The following is a 21,037-nucleotide window of genomic DNA, read 5'->3' as shown; positions in this document are numbered from 1 at the left end:
CTGTAGACTGATATATGAAGCTGATATCTACTAGTCTGTGAGGTCCAGCTGTGATGTGATGGAGTGACGACAGTCTGGAAAGCCTATCATGACACTTAATTTTATTTATTCATTAAACTGGTCAACTAGGGTTTCTAAAAATTCTTCATTTAAGAGACTAAAACATTATTTATCTATCCCAATATAATGAAGGTGAATGGAGTTTCATTTATGGGGCTCTGAGCATTGAAAAATATTTGGAGTTTTACAAACCTGGGGGTAAGGCGGGATTACAAAGGCAGCAAAGTGGAGAAACGATTTACAGTAAGGTCACTGTCACAGGTCACAGTAATGTGACTGTTGAATGAACTTTTCAATCCTTAGAAGACCACAAATGATATTCCATTCAGCTTAATTTCATTGGGTTTGACACAGAAATCTCAGAATGAAATTTTGGTGAACTGTCCCTTTTAAAATTTGAATATTTAATTATTGGAATATATTTTTTAATATTAAATTTAAATGAACTACTTTTATGCAATTAAAAATCTAAAAATTTCTAGAAATAAAGCACCCATGGTCATGCAAGTATGGTATCATCCAGCTGTTGCGCTCCCCATTACTTCAGTGAAGATGCTATGGTTCATATAGATTTTAACCAGGTGTTTGTACTGCATGCAATCACTGCTCATACCACATGTTACTTGGTCGAAATGTTTTGCTGTGGTCCGGTCCACATTTAAAAGCTTGGGAGCCATTCAGATACACCTCATCTCAAAATATAAATGCCTTTTTTGAGTGTTTTTATACTACAAGAGAACATAATTTGTTTAAATGCGGGAAGTGTTAATTCAGTGAAAACTCCCCTAAAAGGTGAATTTGCTCATGTTACATCATCATAAATCAGATGTTCTTTGGTGGTTCACTTGGTTAAATAGTTGTTAAAAATAGTCCTCTCTTTGTGCTCTCTGAACTATGTGAGCTGTATTCTGTGGTCTGGTTCCAGTAGGTGACTGGCTGATCTGGTAGCAGTGTGAACCCTGGTCCCCCCCGGCTGCTTGGAGCCGATCCCAGCTGCCCTCTGAGGCGTTGCTGGGAGGTTTGTTCTGCCTGGTTGCTGTTGTCTGCCTACGTACTCTATTCCCCAGAGCACCGGTGTCATCATGATGCGAGCTGAAACCTGAGTGCCGACTACATGCATGGTCAGGCCGTCCTGTCACCTACCCACCCTACTGGGACTGACCGTGACAGGAAGGGTGCCTGAAAACATACCCAGAGACCTCTTTGTTTCATGCTGTTCCTAAAATAAGAATCCACACTCCTTCAAACGGTGCCCTCTGCGCTGTACATTCCCACAGCAATCTCTCCACAGACCCATACCAACACATGTATCTTTTCTCAGATGTCTCTCTCCTCTCACGTTTATCGCAATGTCTTCAAAAACCAGGAAACTCAGCCGAGGTGTCTACATTGTTGGATAAAATAAAGACCGACCACAGCTGATCTTTTCACTGTCATTTATCAAGAGCCAAGCAGATTTCCATGTTTTTTTATGGCCATTCAAAGCTCGCTACAACCTTTATGTGAACATTACATCACAAAAACTGCTTGGAGTGAAGGGCTGATAGTAACCTCTGAAGTTATGCTCAGCACAGCAGGGAGTGGGGAGTGACAATACTAACTTCCCCCCTCTGGGAAGGTAGATACAGAGCCTACAAGTGGAAGGCTGGGAGTGTGCGGCAGGCTCGAGTGCATAGCTTGTAAGCTTCACTACATATGTTGAGACATTTCACACAGAACCAAAAATGTCAACCTGCTGGTGGCACTAAATGAGCAGTCAGACATTCTGGGAACCATGAATGTTTGTACAAAACTCTGTGCCAATCCTTCTTGTAGATGCCAAGATAATTCCCTGAATAATTGAAAACACTGATTGGTGGCACTACAGGAAAGGTCAGATCACCAATGTCTGTGAATTCATCCTCTGGGGACCTTGAACATCTGTACCAAATTTCATGGCGATCCATCCATCAGTTGCTAAAATATTTTAGTTTGGACCAATGTAGTGAATTGATGGACCGTAAACCAGTAGAGTGACTGACTTTGCTATCCCTAGAGCCACGCCAATAGTGTGACTAAAAATATTGATAATACTTTACTTGCCAGGGTGCAAAATGTTTTGCAGATACAATATGTTCAATATGAACATTTGGTGTTGGGAGTGGACTGTTTGCATATATGTTGAATATACTCTTTATATTGGATGCAATCAAGTCATAAAACCTTTATCAGACTAGAGTTGGTTAGTTTTAACTAACCAATCAAATCAAAGAACATGTAACTAAGATCTGGGCTGAAAAATAGTCAACTAGTCCTTTAATACAGTGTAATTAGTGCTATATCAAATGACGTTTGCTGAATCATTGACATACAGTGTTGTCAACATGAACAGACAGTTCAGAGGAGGAGGCAAGAGAATGACTGTAGATGTTCCATGAGAAGCTTTGCATCTAAAAACACAACTAATACAATACAAATTCATAAAGAAGTTTACTGTATACATCCATTGTTCGTTTTTCTTAGCAATGGCACTTCATATATAAAGAGCTTCTCACACTGCATTGACACCAAAGTGGACAATCACTCTGGGGCCTCACTATGTGGCAATGTGGTTATTTGATGAACTGCAATTTTGCCAGGGAATATGCACCACAAAGGTACACTGCAATGATGAGGGCTTTGAGGCAGATTTACCTCATCTTAGGCCTGACTTGCAGAAGGGCCCTTGCTTTTAATTATTCCAGTTGATATTGCATGGCGCGTACTCCTAAATAAATGTATACTTAATCAAATAAACACAAGCTGACACACAACAAAGCTGGGAAGGGATTTCTGGCAAGTACTTCCAAGGTGCATGGAGAAGGAAAAGAAGAGGTCAAAACTCCAGCAACACTTATATAAAGAACATCTTAACTATGAGACCAGAGTTGCAGATTTGACCTCTACATACCAATGCTGGGGCAGGGTACTGGTTTGTTTCTGGAGTTGGGTACTTATATGCAACAGGAACAGGGGGTTTAATGAGGGCCTACAACTGTGGCTCCTTAGTGGGTTAATCCAGCTCTGCAGCAGCTGATTGTGTTATGAACTAGATAACTATTGTAACCCAAGGTGACGACTGGTTGTTCTCTTTAAGCTGACACAGAATTTCATGTACATCTTAGTATGTACAGTACATACTGTAGTTAAATTGAAAGGTTCAGTAGAGGAACTGTTTCTGTAAGTATTTTAAGGTGACGATTGGTTGTGTGAGAGGTGTCATGTGTAGATGCATGGTTTAACAAATTATAAATAAAGTTGAATAAAATGACTTCACCCTTTAAATATAAAAATACTTTTTGTCCTTTTGGCTTTCTCTCAATATACTACAATTGCTCCTGTTGTCCCCCTCCACAGGACCACCCAAACAAGCTACTGAAGATCCTTCCTGTTGTCTTTCCTTCCTACACACACACACACACACACACACAAACACACAAACACCATGCTGTTGTAATTATCACTCAGTGAGACAACCACTCTCTAACAGCTACACCTTGCTGACATGCGACATTCAGGAGAGGACACTCTCCAGCGTTATCACGGAACTTCTCTGCTGGAGAACAGCTGACAGGACACTCACGTTGACCAAATCCAAAGCCAAATATTTAAGCATCAAACAGGTAAACAGGCTGCCGAGGTTCCCTCGTCCGACCTGCGATTAAGAGAGCGTCAGGCAGGGGGAAGTTTAGTTCATTAGCTGGGTTGACAGAGTCCCCTGATAAGGATGTATAAACAACTCCACCTTGCAATGGCTACAGAGAGAACTTGCCCCTCAGAAAGGCTGCTTTCCACTAGGGCCAGGGTGCATGAATATTTCAGATGGGTAAATAATTAATAATTAACAGCAAACAGGCCAGTGATCAAATGGAGCAGCGTGGCAACAGACATGAAAAATCAGACTCTTGTAAACAAAGACAAGAGGACCCAGATTTCCTCCCCTCTTGCCACCTTCTTTTCTCGCCTTTTAAATATGCGCATCTTCAATCACCCCCCGCATCGTGGTAAAACCACACACATACAAAAGGCACATGTATGAACACACAAACTCTATATCAGCGACTCTGTCAAACACACTCAAAGTGCTGCCATAACCCCCTCCGTCACTCACTCACATTCATACCCACACTTATTTTCCTTCAGAAGAATGAAATTTTCACGTATTCCTTGGCGACCCGGGGAATGTGACTGAGCGAGAACACTTGATCTGGCCACCCGCTGTTTTCTGATGGAAAGATTTGCTTTTTAATACAATCGTCACTCCTCCCACCTGGATATGCCACGCCAAGACAAATCCCAGCTGTGTGACTCCAAAACCTGACAGAGCTTAAAAATTCCCTTATTACCATTCCCTTAAAATACCGAGCCACACTAACTCCCAACAATGGTGGAAATGCTAATCACGTCTCTCGGCGGCTTAGAGGAGCATGAAAACAGAGCCGCCAATATGGAGGCTTTGGTGCATGTGCAAAGTGAGGAAGAAGAAGGAGAAGAAGAAGTCCCAGCTTTAATGACACACACAAGCATCATGGCTCTTAAAAGCTGCTTCTCCAAAATCTGGCACATCTTGCTGCTTGACTTTAGCCAGAGGAGACATTTCATAAAAATCAGACTTAATCGTGTAAACAACACGCAGACAAACAGAAAACCACTGCAAACAAAAATAAAACAACTTTGGAAGCTGTGCACGGATCGCCTTCAGAGTTAATTTTAAAGTAAGCATTCCGTTCCTTGGAGATTTTAATTAATGCTTTAATATGCAAATAAGTTAGCAGAGATAAAATCATGACAAACAGATGGCAAGTGTGGGTAATTATTTTGTGAATCCAGCAGGGGCATGTATTAAAGTTATGGCATCGTTTTCCTCGGGCCTCTGCAGCCATGGAAGGTAGAGAGAAAAAAAACAAGTATCACTGATGAACTGAGACATGAATGACTTACTTGTGTCTCCAAGTGACAAATCTGTGACCACAGTGAGTCAATATACCACAAAAGACAAGATGCTACGAATAAATAATCTTGAAATCACCAATATCCCTTCATTCTTAATTAGAAGGAAAATTTTAATGGAAGCACCAGTAGTCCTTTGAGGTTGTGCAGAGCTGAAGTACAAAGTATTTCATTTGAAAGACTATGACAGCACCACCAGTAGCCTGTACTGTTAACACCAGGCAGGATGGAAGTCAATAACCTGCTGTTATACAGCATAAACCAATATAAGCAGGGAAATGTTTTCACACACTTAAGTAATCCAGCTGATGAAGCAATGTTGATCGAAAGAACATGTCTGAGAACATGTGAAATTAAATTATTTTTATGAGCCCTGTTATGTACTAAAGGCTCAGTCAGTCAACTAAGAAGAGAATAACTATCATACTATTGACCATTAAACTAAAGTAACTACTGAAACAACCATTACAACGCACTACTACAATGCCGTTGGACTCTCAATGGACACAAAAAGTGAGTCAGAAAATCTAAATAAGTGCAGCAGCCTTATCAAAACCGAGCGCCTACATTACCCACAACTCAAAAATTTGGTTTAGAGATTCTGGTGTGTTATTCTAGTAGCAGTTAGTGTAGCCTGGAGCTGCTGGACTCCAGCAGAGATGAGGAGCTACAGAGGTCTGGTAACTTCACTTCTTTCTAACTCCACACACCCAGATTTTTTTACTTTTCAAACTTGTAGTCTTCAGACCCAACTGATGCTGACTGAAGTGACATTACTTGAGGTAATTAACAGATTTCACACAGCTCCCCCTGAAGACACAAAAAGTTTTATACTACTTTTACACATATGCAGTAGTACTCCCCTACACCTGGAAACACATGCTTATGTGTAAAATCACTGGAGTACCATTTTAAGACCAAGACCATTAAGATCTGTAACTATAGTCTAATTATAGCTGCGCCTACCTGCTCCTGTGGGGGTATGTAGTCCAAATCCAGACGAGCAAGAGACTGGTTCATCCTCAGGGCCAGACACAAGGCCATCAGGCCTCCAAGCTTCACCTCATTCTGGCGGACATCCAGTTGCTGAATCTGACGACTCTCAGCAAGGAACTCAGCCAATGCAACAGCACCTTCACCAAATAAAACGTTTAACAACAGAAGGTCAGCAGGCTAGCTTAGTATGTCACTTGGTTAGATACCTTAAATAACCTACTTTGTCTAGACTGCATTTCTTACTAGGATAGGTATAACTCCATAACATTTCATTTACCCTCCTAACCCTGTCACTGGGCTTTGGTTTAAAGCTAACTTAACCAGAAACATCTATGGTTTGGCTTCACACATTGAGACTCAGGCATTAAGGTAAATGTTGCATCCAGAACAGCTCTGCCTCAGAGGGATGTTTCTAAAACTAAAATTTAAATCAAATTCAACATTAAAGCTCCGCTAACCAATATTTCTTTATTAAGAATGGGTGAACTGACAATGTGTAGTTGGAGTAAAAACCCACAGTTTTTACCTGACTCCGTAGGTCCCCTTAGGAGAATTTTAGCATGTTTCAGTTCATTGTTCTGTTTTTATGGCTTGCAATTTTATTGTTTTAATTCAGTCTCACAGCTCTCATCAGTGTCGTTTCCAACAGCAGCAGGCAGCTTTTCAGCAATAAAGCTTTGATAAACCCCCTGTAAGTTACGCAACCAGCACCAAACTGTGGCCAAAGTTAGCAACTAACTGGTGAACATAGTGGAAAATTTAGCAGCAAAAAGCCTGACATTTTTCTCAGGAATTGATGAAGACCAAAACAGAGCTAAAAGGCCAGTGAATATTGGACTTACATTTGCCAGATGGCCTGAAACTTCAAATAAATGCTAACATAGTTCTGTCTGCTGGATGTGTAAATAGGCAAGTATTTGCTAACATGTTTCCCATGCTTTATAAGGTGATTATACTGTAGGTCATTGATGTATTTACAGGTTGGTGCACTGCCCCCCCCCAGCCAAAATATAAATTAATGCAAGTTTAAATACATATTAAAAATAGCAATTAAAATCAAATATTAAATGTTAATTATTCTACTGGGCCTCATCTTGACAAAATGATCTTACTTTGATTACTTTATTTCTAACTCCAAAAATGTTGTGACACTGTAAAAGAGATGCTGTATATGGTGTACCTTCACAAGTGATGTTGGCTTGGGCCAGGCCCAGCTGCAGCACTGAGCTGTTCAGCATCAGAGGCTCCCTGATTACCTGGATCCCCTCATTCCCCAGGAGGTTCTCTCCCAGATCCAGGGCCTGCAAGACCTTCAGCACTGGCTGCAACACAAGGATCCTGTGGTCACATTGACTGACATTCATTTCAGCTCTTATGTGGGTCCAAACACTATTCAAACTGGATCCAGGGACTTTTTGTACTGATAAACCTGAAGAATTTGGGGTGCCCTGGTGGCTTAATGGTTAAGGTGCATATACAGTTCCACAGCTCAACTCCTGGCTGAGGAACCCTTGTTGCATGTCATACCTCTATCTCTCTCTCCCTGTGTTTCCTGTCTCTTATGTCTCCTACACTGACTGTCACATAAAGGCAAAAAACCCCAACAAAAAATAATCTTTAAAAACTGAAGAATTTTAATCACTGTTTATGAATCTTTACCCAACAATGAATCTTTGGTTTACTCTGTCTTCTGTGCAGTGTGCTACATTCAGTGTGCAAGTGAGTGTGGAAAGGCTGAGAAGTTTTAATGATCATTATTATTATGCGGTGATTATTATTCCTTCTCAAAATGTTTCCTCTCATGTTAAATGCTCAGAACTTTTGTTTCCACTCTCCAGAGCCACATTAGCATTGAAGGTTGATTAGTTGGCGCATAAAGCTGGGGGTGTCTGGGGCACGAGGGGCCCATGTTGCCCAACAGCTTGAAGAGGAGCGCGCCACCCACTCCTTGGTTGCCCCCTCGCCTCGCCACCCTTGTTAAACTCCTCTGGTCACTGCTCTGAAGAGAGGGAGCGCGGGGGCGGAAAGGAAGCCAGGAAGGCAACCGACAGACCCGGAGAGCGTCTTCTTCTGAGTTAATTTGCACCGCGGTGACAACAAACACACTCGAGAGGGTCCCCCCCCCCCTTTTCCTTGCTGAGTCGCGGCACACAGAGGCACCGCCACATCCAACGCGTGGCGAGAAGCTTCTCCGGTGAAGAGGGGAGGAGGAGAGGGAGGAAGAGCATCTCCAATGGATATGCACGAGGGATAATACCAGACAATTAAAGAGGCGACTGCGTGGTTGAGAGTGTGTGAGAGTCAAGCATGGTTGAAGCCTGTCAAACGTAAACCACGGGAGGGTTGGAGTGAGAAGTTTGATGGGGGTAGGAGTGTGAAAGCACCAAAAACACAGTATGCTTTCACACATGACATGCTGGCTTTAAACAAAAAAACAGCGGAAGCACGCAAAGTTTGAAAGAACAAGGGCCCCGCATGACATATTCACCTTAGAATAATCATTTTAAAAATTTGAACAAAGAGAGGGAACTCTACAACTCAAATATTAAGTGGATTTTGGCCCAGATCTGCCCCCCTTGTCTTAGTCCTTCAAGAGACAAGACAACAAGCCAGGAGGGCAGAGAGGAAAAGCAGATACACCAACCAGAAAGGTTAATAACAGCTCTCCTCCTCATCATATTCGACACGACCAGCTACGAGTCTAATTATCATTATTATGGCCTGCAAGGACATCTACTTATCCCTGTGACTGGCAGGCCACATGCGCACCCCTCCTTAACACACATCTATTATTTAATCAAACTGTTCCTTCTTTTGGTTGCACTGGAGGAGACAGGGGAAGTCTGTGTGTGTGTGTGTGTGTGTGTGTGAGTGTGCAAGGCAGGCCTTTAATTTCTAGCCTTTTGACTTCCACAATCGCCACTCACATGACAGGAAGGTGCAGTTTATGCTGCCAATCAGGCGGAAGGAGTGCATGTTATTAGGACTGTACAATGAAACGTGTGGAGGCGGGACGTTTTCAGAAGGGGGATTCTCTGGATGAGGCCCTACACTCTTCATTTCCTCAATACCGGGTAGAGGAAAGCAGGTATGAGTTGGACTAAAGCATCTGAGGAAGTTTAGCTCATGTAGCATGAAGCCAACGGGGCTGTTTGTCACTTCATGGTCAGAAATGGATCCATATCCAGAAAATAAGCTATTTTCTCCACACTGTAAGATTGGAAATGGAAAATCTGAAGTGCCAGTGTATTGTCATTGAGCATTTGGCCAGCTGGGTATATAAAGCAGGCTTAAGCTCTCTTTTTTTTTCATTCCTCACACAACTATCTCTGTCATTTCACTGTGATCCCCATTTGTATGATTCAACACTTCATGACTACAAAAACGGACAAAAGACAGAGAGCTCGGAGAGATTGGGGGGCATAGTGGGATGCAGGCATTTCACGTCACCTTCAAGTGTGGCCATTCAGAACAGGTATAAACAATTCTGCCTTTAGATGTGTTCAGACAACACATTGTATGACCTAGTCAGTTTGAAGCATAGCGTTTAGTGTTCACAGTTTCTGCTGAACCTTTTGCAGTGCTGGAAGTAAGGAGAGGAAAAGTATCCAAAGACAAAAAACGGGCTCCAGCACTTAATGCATGGATCCAAACTACTAATTGAAGAACCCTAATATACACCAAATGGACTTTGTACATAAACATTAAGTGTCTGAATATGTGGACGATCCACAAGTACAAACTCTTTTTTGAAACAAGTGTCAATTTTGGGAAATACTGTTCATCAAAGACTGTGAAAAAACAGAAATCTTGAATAATCATATAAGATACTTTCTGTTTTTTTAAAATTACCATCCTTGTCTAAACATATGGAGTGAACAACATGACATACTGTTGAGAAAAGCTGTGTTGCAAGGCTGGATTTTCAGTTATTTATGTATTTCTGTCAACAGAACTTTCACGTCAGCTCTCTATTAGAGCACGTACCTTTAGTGCACCATGTAAGGGCCTACTTCCTCCAATCATAAGAGTGCAGAATCATTCAATGGTTACTTTTCCCCTGGATTTACAAGTAACTCACTTATTTTAGGAATGAGTAATGATGGCCTGTGGTACAGGTTAGATGTTAGCAAACATATTTGATCACCCTACCACAGCTAAAGTTAGTAGCACTAACGTGCTATGTGTAGAATGGGCATGTGCAATGAGCCGACGTCAGCTCATCAGCAAGGTAGAAAAAACCAGCTGTAAATGAAGCGTTCAGAGCAGGCCTGGCTTTTGACTTGCCTATAATTAAAATGTCTCTTCTTTAGCATTGGAATGTGTTTATATGCTGACTGCTGGTATTATGTTCCTCACCAGAGCCTTGGCCAGATGGACCATGCCTTTTGCTGTGATCTGGTTGTTCCTCAGCAGTAAGATCTTCAGACCTGCCGTCTGCCACCTCAGACCATCACACAGCTCCTCCAAACCTGGATAATAATAATAAAAAAAAACAACAGCATTAATTTATGGTAATTAGCAGAACATGTTCAACTTTACTGCTTGCCTGAGCTTGTTTTTTGCAAGCTAAATGACACTGACAGATGTTTAGTGGGAGTGTTGCTGCAGTGCCACTTTGGACTTGAGCTCCAGTAACTACAGAAGGTTGATATGTGCTTATAAGTATTATCGCTAATCATTAGTAAGATGTGTGTCACACTTTTACTGTCTGCAAACATTAGCTGTGCCTCCTGTTAACACAGTGTGATTGAAGTTCAGGAATGTTTTTCTGTTAACAAAACGATTTTGCCTCAAGCGAAAAGAATAATGTGACATTTGGGGAAATACATCCCTCTGCTTTCTCTCAATGAGTGAGATGAGAAAATTGTCAAGAAATAGTTTCACCATGAAACTAAATTGTTGTTTTTATTTTTCCGTTTGTGTACATCATACAACAAACCAGCAACTTCTTAATTAGTGAGCTTTAAAGGTGTAGGTTAATAGATTTGTGAACTTTGAACTCTTTGTTCACTTTGTTCCCAGAAAGAAAGCTTATAACTTACCAAAACATATTTCCCCATATATCTTTCCCAACATGTTGAATTAGTCTTTTAAGGTCCAGTCATAAGAATCCAGTCTAAATGATTGAGTTTATCTGCAATTCACACTTTAATCACAAAGGGTGACATATCAAAAAAGGAGTGTTTCCATTGGCTGAGTGTATACAATTGTGAACTCTTTCTGAGTGAGATGAGAAGATTGACATCAATTTCATATCTGTGTGTTAAATAAGGAGCTGGTGTCAGGTCAGGGTAACCCTAGCTTAGCATAAAGACTGGTAGCAGGAGGAAACAGCTAAAGTTCAAAAATACAGCTATAAACACCTCTTTTTCCTCTTTTATGGCCTGCTCTTTCTCCAACTTATTATTAGATCTCTTTTTCTTTGTTATTTCATTCCTGCATCATTCAGCACTCACCACTTCATACCTTTGCACTGTGCAGCTTTGAGTAAATATGCGTGTTTGTTCTGTTACAAAGGAGAGCATCTTACCAGCATCTGCTACAGCATTGTTGCTAAGCTCCAGCATCTGTAAAGTGGTGTTGTAGCGTAGCAGGTCACCTATCTGCAGGGCGTCCTGGTAGCTGTTCAGCAGGTTGCTGGTAAGGTGGAGCTCTTGCAGAGCCCTGTTTGACTTCAGCGCACCAACTACAGGCAGCAACAAAAAGAACAAAAAAGAGAATACTCAAAATATCAGGAACAGGGCCCAAAGTTATTAGCAGTTACCGCTATTGGCTACTGTAGTCCAGGAGGCTTTTTTTGTTTTTAGTTGGACTCAGAGACAAGCTTTTGAAATTATTTATGTAAAACTGCTGAAGTTCATTTGGAAACCTTTACAGGTCTTGCACTATTTGCCCTAATATACTTTTTAAAATCAAACTCCACGCTGGTTAGCATGACCCATACCATAACGACCAAAATTATGACAGTAAGACCCAGGTTAAAATACCTGAATTATAACAGCTGAACAGTGATTTTTGGAAGATATTCTGAGTTCTAAGCTTCTTCTCCTGACCTCAGTTATGCAGTATTTGTTGGTGGGAAGCCAGTCAGGGAACAAGCCCTTGTCTAGTGACTACTACTGTTTGGTCAAAGCACCTGCATGTAGGAGGGTGGAACCAGAGGGGATAATGTGAAACTTCCACGTTATGCACAACCGGTGAAGCTCTCAGAAGGTGACACAATCGGAGGAGGCACATGACTGTCTACAACCTCTTCAGAAGGAGGAGTAGGACTATAAGGAAATTTACTATTCCAACTTTGGATGCACACCTTCTCACCCAGTTGAGATATATAGATGTTTTCAAATTGATATTAGATATATGATCCATTGTACTTGTATGTCCTCTGAGCAACATCGATCCTCCAGGTTGTAACTGTGATAGACTGTTGGTGAGTGAACTTGAGCATGAAAATGAGAGCACAGCAGGAATTGCCGCCTCCTGCAATTACTCCAGTAAAGATCAAGTGGCACTCCTTTGCCTTTCTAACATGAACAAACCATTGTTGGAGCCAGAGTTGTGACTCCTCAGCACAGGAGACCTTACAAAACACCTGTCAAATTTCAAGACCCTCTCTAAAAAAATGTCAGAGTATACACCATTGTTAGAATCTTTTCATTACAGCATTTTATCACAGCTTTCTTCAGTGCCTTGTATTTATGTGTAACGGTAAAGTGTGTGGTGTGGGCATCTCCTGTGTATTTGTGTAATGTGTACTGTACTATGTGTCCGTGTTGCCTGGGCTCTCGCTGCCCTTGCATCCAGATCGATGCTGCAGATTTGATCAAGCCTATTGGGCTGCATGTGGAATGCCAACATTGTCATCAGGCACAGTGGGAACCAAATGGTGGAATCGGTAGGATTGATCCGGTCGACTCCACCGCGAGCGCCCAATCCCGCAATCAGAGGCCCCTCCGATCGAAGGCAATGATCCTCAGCCGGGACCCCCTGCCGGGACGGAAGGGGTGGTGGTGGCAGGCTCAGCAAAGGCAGAGAGCGTGGGGTGGGAACAGAGCGCAGGAGGAGGGGGTTGTGAGACCCTAAAATATCAAAGAGATCCAGGAAGCAACTGAAAATGTTAGAGGAGCAAGTTGCTGTCTGGAAGAGTGGGCAGCATACTGTGTCCATTTGGGTCTTTCTCTGCTCCCAGCTGAGAGGAGATGCGAGGCTGTGTTCACTGCTTTCTTTTTGTCCCAAAGAAAAGTCAGACACAGAGATTGTTTTACTAGGACATCTGATCATGCAGTAGAATTAGAACAGCCTTTTATTATAATCCTCACTGGGTTATGTAATATGAAAACAACTACAAGAAAGTAAAAGAAAATTATTATTTTCAGAAATAATTTTTGTGTGTAATGTATTTTTTCTGACTCAAGCCTAATGTGAACTACCCCTGTTGCACATGTCTATCCATGTGTGTGTGTGTTTGTGTATATATGTGTGTGCGCATCAGTCCATCCATGAACACCACTCTACCCCCCTCTGAGTGTTGCGTTCTCCAGCGGTGAGTGTATTTATGTGTGTGTATACTCATCCAGTACTGTAATGGTACTTCTCCATCGCCACTGATACTGTTCAGAAATACAACAGCAGCCAATTAATGAAGGTCAGAGAAGATGGACGTTGCTGAAGTCGCTGCATTTTCTTATTTTAAATATTTCAAATGACACTTTAATAATTTGTATGTATCAAAACAAAATGAAGTCCCATTTGGCCGGGATTAATATTACAGGGGGAGGTGAGGAATGAAATATTCTCTGTGCTCCTCACTAATTTAACTCGTCCTTTCATGTGGTGTTTTAGTCCATGTCTGTTAGATGGACATCCAGCACAACAGAACCCAAAGAGAAAGCCAAAATCCTTCCCAAGGGGGTGCTGAAGAGTTGAAAATGTGACAAAGATACTGCATGAGGTGAAGAAGAGTCAAAAATCCTTCTTGTAATCATAACTCAATCAGTCAGAACACACAGATATGAAACATATATTGATATCATTCAGTGTGACTTACACTTCCTGGGGATATCACCAATAATCCTAAAAAAGAGGCTTCAGAACTTGCCTGAGAATCATTACGGTTTTTAAGTTTCTTCAGTATCAAAGTAATCCAATGATACCTGTCTGTATATCCATGGGCACACTGCAAATAGGAGCTGCTAATAGATAATTCAGCAGACTTTTAATGGGGCCAATTTGCCAAAATGTAAACAAATATCAGCTAAAAACAGGGCTCAAAAGAGAAGACCAGTGCCTGTAGCTGAATTAATTGAGCTTTTATGGGGTCTTGCTCTCCCGGTGGTTTTATTTTTTTCATATTTGTCATATTTGTACTCAAAATGTTGCTGTGTTAGAATGTTTCCACCCATCAGATTAGCAAAAAACATTTTTATGGAAGAAGGACAAGCAGCTCTTCCAGCAAAAAGATCCACTTTATAAGACAAGACATCAGTGCGGACGGTATTTAAATTACAGGAGGACCAGTGGGTTCACTGAAAAGCAGTAGGTCATTGCAGCTGTAATTACCACTGGATTGGGGGTGAAAAATTACCCACATACACAGACACACAGGCTAGATTAAACTCAGTGACCAGAGCAGGTGATGTTAAAATCACTCCACCTCCTAAAGAAAAATAAATCCTGTCCGAATGGGGCTTAATGTGCCTATGCTATAAGCATAAGTGTAGGCATGTATTTAACAAGTATGTAATTGTATACAGATCATATAAAAGTGTGCATATCTAAGGTTATATCTTTGTTCAAGAGACAATACATGGCTACAAAATGTGTATGTGTATGTGTGTGTGTGTGTCTGTCCTGGCTGCCAGAGCCTTTATAGATGTGTGCAGCGGTGTGTAAAGTGACAGGTAAGAGATTAGGCCTCTAATCCGGGTCCAGGCCTGCAGAGACGGTCACAGGTCAAAATCTGGTCCTGCTGGCCACAGGACACACACACACACACACACACATACACTAACACACCCATGCACACACCAAGCACATTTACACATGCACATACACACACATGAATTCTGTCCACACTTGCATACTCAAAACATTCAAACACAAATGTGGTCTCAGTGTATCATGAGTGAGAACAAACACACTGTGGCGTGAGTAGTGTGTGTGTGTGCGTCATACCCAGTGTGTATAGTGGCATGCCGCTGAGCTGGGCATTGTGAAGGTGCAGCACTGTGAGCCGGCTGGTCAGCAGGGCTTTAGATAGAGACTGGGCCGGATAGTCAACCACGGGCACATTACACACATCCAGTCTGGATAGACGCACACTCTGAAACAAACACACATTGTACAGTTAGAATACAGAAAAATGCACAGGACACAAAGACAACTCAGAAAGTCTAATCTGCCCAAAAATAGAGAAAGAACAAGGAAAGATGATAAATGATGGAAGAAAAAGCTGTCGAACACTCAGCCTGTCTGTCCTCCCTGACATCACACTCACCAACACTCACCAGTAACTGGGAGGAAGAAGAAAACCAGCCAGAGTGACAGGGGTCCATACTGCAGGATGATGTGGAGGGTTGGTTGGGGCAGATATAGGGCATCTTGGATAAGGGTTTGGGATAGTGTTGGTGGGACATGTGGGGGTTTTGATTGGTGTAGAATGGTACTGGTCATGGGCGTTGCCTAGCCTGGGCATTGCACTGTAGCCCCAAAGATTTTGTCTTTAGCCCCGAATATTTCTCCACTTTGAGCAGTTTGTCACTAAAGAAGATGGCTGTGTTGTAATTATTGTATTTTCCATCATGCAGGCCTATTAATAATGGTAGTAGGTATCTGATGTTACACTCATTTTGGTTGAAGACATTTGAGTTGGGAAAAAAAAACATAGTTATATAGTTGCTTAATTAAGCCAGCATTACCCCAGAATCTGAAAACAAACTGATTTAATCTGAATATTGTAAAAATCTGTTAAATAACATCATAATCTTTAGCTTCTGTTCGCTTTTAGCAGCACGTTATAGAATTTTAAGCTCAGTGAGTGGATGTTTCTTTCCCAAATGCACCCTGGGAGTTGTATCCCAAAGTTTTTGTGTACACAGGCTTGTACCTTTGTTTTGTTTTTATCAAAGAACCATATTTTGTACTGTACTGCTGATGCAAAAAAAGTGCTCCACATGCAAGTCCCATTGTCTATGGGATGGATGAATGGGATTTTTGCAACTCTACATAGAACTTTCCAGTACAGGTAGTCAATTGATGCCAGCTCAGCGAATCATGTGGCCCTTGCTATGTATGTTACTTTACTGGCACAAAACACAAAAAAGAACAAAAACAAAAATCAAACAAATAAAAATGTTATATGCAGTCAAGTACTGGTCTGGCTTGATAACAGCACTGCAGCTGTTGTATTACTCTGTTATTTTTATATGGACCGTTTTATGCTTGGCCCTAATAATAGTAGTAGCCTCAATAAGTAAGAATTAATTGTAATAGCTATTACGTTTTTAACATATTTTTAAATGTTGGTTTGAAGTCCTAATTGCACTGTGCTGCAATGCTTCTTATTTTATTGTGTTTGCCCCAATTCCAATATTAAATTTGTTTTCATTCAGTGAAATAAAATTAAAGGGCAACACAGTGGCTAACAATAAGAAAATCCTGGGTTTGAATCAAGAAAAGATTACTATTCCACTGTGTCAGCCAACCTGCTTTATCAAATGAGCGAGGGCCCTCCAACCGGAATCCACTGACAGGTGGAATGGATAGATGTAGATAAACTGAATGTAAATTGGTTAATGTGTGGACTGTGACCCTCGTGTCTAGACAGAATTTGGGCCTTGTAACTATACCAGTTGGGAACCATTGGTTTAGGTTGGCTAAGGTTAGAGAAAGATGGTGGTTAAGGTTATATATTTTAAAAGTCAACTTGTTACATCTCATGCTTCAAGTAATGCAGATTTTTTTGGCACTTGGGGGCAGCAGAACATATTACAATTTTAACACAAAGTTATTGTGAAAGTATAGCAAACAACTGCCTATTGACACATCCATCAGACACAGAGCAACATTAGCATTACCTTGGAATCACAAAACAGTTTGACAGTTATAAGAAAAGAGTTGATGGCCTCTTGAATAAACTGTGAATTTATTGTCCTGTTAGCAACCAAGCTACCTAGCTTGTTAATTGGCATTTAGAAAGCGGAACAGCTTGGAGAGCAATTGTGACTAACTGGCACTAGCATGTGGTGGCTGGCTAATATTTCAGTGGTTAGTTTCACAGCTACTAGTCCTGTGACATACAGTCTAAGGTGGTCATGATGTCACTGCTCCAGCACCATCTATTTCACAAGGATGTGTAAAAAAACTGGTGCTGCTTTTTGTGAAGGAAAATACATTTACCATCGACATTTACTCATTTTATTTGTATGTTGACAACTGAGTTATTACAACTTAGTTGTAGGTCGTTTGTATGTCACTTAGGACAAAAGCATCTGCCAAATGGATAAATGTAATGTAATATTTAAATCTGTGTTGTCATCCACGGTTAAATTTCAATCTGGTTGTCCACAATCAGTTCTTGCAGTGTACATATCAGACAGTCAATTTTGCCAGTTTGACAGATGTCAGTCCTCTTTACTAGCATCAATTTACAATGCCTGACTGAAGACACTCAAAGACAACAGAGTGAGAAACTTTAAAGGTGTATTCAGACAAAATGCAAAGCAAATTTTCACCTTGCCTCGTTCGTGTGTATTTGACTGCTGGACTGTTTATTTGCCCTAAGCAGCCAAATTACCAACTGTATGTTAGCTGAAAGCTAGCTAGCAACTGACGTATCAACCATGTATGTGTTTGTGTTCAGCTCAGCCTCCGAATGAACTCAGAACTCACCAGGAACCCCAGTTCTGTCAGTTATTCCCTCCAATCTTTCTACTTTTTCCTCTTGTCTACGTTTATGAAGCACATTCATGAAGTGCATGTTTTAATTTTTTTTATCTTGCACAGACACGTATTCCTGTCAGTCAATTTGCATTGACTTTGTATGAAATCACTCTTACAATTCGCTTCGCGTTCTGTCTTAACACACAGTAAAAGTTGTTTATTTCAAGAAACCAACTACATGATGGTTGAGAGTTCTCACATTGTTGCCTTCATCCTGTCCTGCTCTGAACACACAGATGCTAAAGTCAGTCAGTGGTAACATTCGGAATGAGACTGATTGTTTCTCACCTCACAGCTAATCAGTTATGCCTGCTAATGCTATCCATGTTGCTGCTGTAATGCAATATGTGTGCGTGTACTGATGTGTTTATGCTATATGCGTAGTGGGAGAAGTTCTCACCCTGTTTTCTCTGCCCTGCATCTTCAATCCATGTAATGTGCAACAAACTCACTTTCTACAATGTCCATTATCCCCTGGAGAAAGCCTACAAGAAAAGATTACTATTCCACTGCGTCAGCCAACCTGCTTTATCAAATGAGCGAGGGCCCTCCAACCCGATGTTCCCATACTGCTGTTGTCAGAAATGTCAAGATGGCTGGTAGATTCATAGTACAAAATCATATCCAGCAAGGACGAGGCTCCCTGGAAGAGAAAAAAAATAGTGAAGGGAAAAAATGAAGAAAGCAAGGCCCCAAATTTGACAGGAATGTTATGAAGTTCTTTTGGAAAGAAAAAAATAGTCTCTAATCTGATACAGAGGAAGGCCTGAATATGAAACTGTATTGGAATTGGAAGACGAAGATGAGGAAAATAAGTTTTGCTCATAAAACTCACATTTTCTTCCAGTTGGGCTGCCTGCAGATTGATGAAATCAAAGTGCAGCGATTTCAGGACGACTTCCAGAGCTTCACAGGAGCGGTGGTCTAATCGCTCACCTTGATAGAGGCAAGTAATCAAACGGAAGATAATTGGGAGGCTGTCTGCTAACAGGCAAAATTGCACGGCTGTAAATGTGCTTTATCCTTTTCTGAAATGAACATTTCAGCAAAAATCACAACTTCCTTTATAGGCAAAGTCTATTTGTGTGCATGTGTATGTTTTCTTTTAATAAAGTTGGGAGACTTAATCAGAAACAGAGAAAGAAAAATAATGATAACAGCTCCAGTTAGGAGGAACAGGACACAGTTTTTCATGATTGGACTCCCTAGACGTGAATGCTCAAGCGTCCATTGATTACTGACTGCCTGCAGAACATTGTAATCAATAAACTAACAAACTTGTATACACCAACTGAACTTCCTCTGAACGTCTGATTACTTTCAGATACTTTACCTCCAAAATCTTATTGAATATGGAACTAAATGAATGATTCTTATTTACCAGAATCCAGTGCTGGAATGTAACTAAGTACATTTACTCAAGTACTGCACTGCAGTACAGATTTGAGGTACTTGTTTTTTTTTTTTTCTGCTATTTTATATTTCTACTCCACTACATTTAAGTGTAAAATATGGTACTTTTTACTCCATTAGACTTAATTGACTGTTATAATTTTTAGTTACTTTGCAGATTTTACATACAAAACATATGATCATCTTATTAAATATGATGTTATAGATGAAACATCTTAACATAATATTAAGTAGCTAAAAATGATCTCCCCCATACCATCTACAATATGAAAAAGCTACTTACATGTTAATACATCAGTTATAATAATGTATTATGTAATAATATGAACCTCACTTATCTATTGCTATTTCTACTCTATTTTGTCACATTTTCTTGCAGTGTGATCAAATCTTTATACGTTTTATAGTGGGTTTTTTTCCCAATTTTCCATTTATACTTTGACATCGGGACAGTGGTTATCTGTTAGCTAAACCATGCTAGTTGGGTTAGCCCCTGCATGTGTACTGCAGCTCATATAGACAGTATAGAGTCACACTAGACAAAGAGTGGTGGAATGAATGGAAACTGTGTGCCAACATTGTTCAACTGAAGTTTGGTCTGGAGATACAAACAATCAAATTTTTCAAACCATTCGTCATCAGCATCACCTGAATGTGTCTATTACAGGGTTGTAGACCCGCTAATGTTCCAGTACCGATGAACTGACCCCAGAAAGCTACTTAATTGTGTAAAACCTGACAATACAGCAAGTCCTCAAAGAGAACTGTTGAACTAAATATGGAAAGCTTAAACTACACTGCTAAACTGCAATGCTCTAATGGTTGATTAGAGCAGTTCATTATAAAAGTTCATTATTAATATGCTATACCTGCCTTAATGGGTAATATTTGATTGCTGACATATTGACATTGGTGTTTTTTGACTTATTGACTATAACTTTCATAAGTTTTACAGTAATAAATATAGCCAATGCATTATAATATAGAACATGTTGAACTATAGAATTTGTGTACTGTTCCACCCCTGGTACATACAGTATATTTATACCATGTGCATGTACAGTATACTTATTTTACTCTGTATGCTGAGCATCTTGGGCACAGAAATATCCTTTGTGGATGACTAAAGTTTGATTTGAACATCTTCACTCTTATTTCAGTAAGAGAAATTAATACTTCTTCCTCCACTGCCAGAATTTCAACAGTGCACTGCTGAAGTTGCATCTGTCATCTATATAAAGATATGTGAAATTAAGCTTTGCCTTTTTGTTTCTCTACATTCTCTTCCACATTTTTTATTTTCATTTTTGTAATCCAATTTTTAATCCTATTGTTTCATAGTCATTATTATATTTTCAGTAGTGATTATCAGGGATCACTGTTACCATTTTTGTAATCTGATTACTCTGATGTGTTTCCCACACTTCTTTAATTATACTCATCCAACAAGTTGCCTTATATTTGATGTGTCTTTGTTCATTAATTTACAGAATTACAGTTACCATTTAGTAATCTGATTACTGTCGCTCCCCAGCCCAGATCAGGAGTCACACTCCAAATCAAACTGTGACTGATCAAACACTTTTAAGACTCAATCTCTCTTCCTCTCCCTCTCTCTCCTGGGTTAATTCTTATCTCCCCGGCCAAGAAGGGGGAA

At 40.6% G+C, this 21,037-nt stretch overlaps 1 protein-coding gene across 1 annotated transcript in view; it reads right to left on the bottom strand.

Moving 5' to 3' along the window:
• The window catches only part of si:dkey-288a3.2 (protein phosphatase 1 regulatory subunit 37), a 66,504-nt gene that overhangs the window by 27,605 nt on the left and 17,862 nt on the right, over positions 1 to 21,037 (bottom strand). The window contains exons 4-10 of the mRNA XM_067614865.1: positions 18,803 to 18,903; positions 18,491 to 18,610; positions 15,202 to 15,349; positions 11,558 to 11,713; positions 10,384 to 10,496; positions 7,205 to 7,346; positions 5,995 to 6,161 (exon numbers count right to left, since the gene is read on the bottom strand). Of these exons, the coding sequence (XP_067470966.1) occupies positions 5,995 to 6,161; positions 7,205 to 7,346; positions 10,384 to 10,496; positions 11,558 to 11,713; positions 15,202 to 15,349; positions 18,491 to 18,610; positions 18,803 to 18,903 (947 nt within the window). The remainder of the gene's footprint in view (positions 1 to 5,994; positions 6,162 to 7,204; positions 7,347 to 10,383; positions 10,497 to 11,557; positions 11,714 to 15,201; positions 15,350 to 18,490; positions 18,611 to 18,802; positions 18,904 to 21,037) is intronic.

The sequence above is a fragment of the Thunnus thynnus genome, chromosome 16 (genome assembly GCF_963924715.1).
Source record: "Thunnus thynnus chromosome 16, fThuThy2.1, whole genome shotgun sequence".
Classification (NCBI taxonomy): domain Eukaryota; kingdom Metazoa; phylum Chordata; class Actinopteri; order Scombriformes; family Scombridae; genus Thunnus; species Thunnus thynnus.
This window is presented reverse-complemented; position numbering and strand designations above follow the sequence as displayed.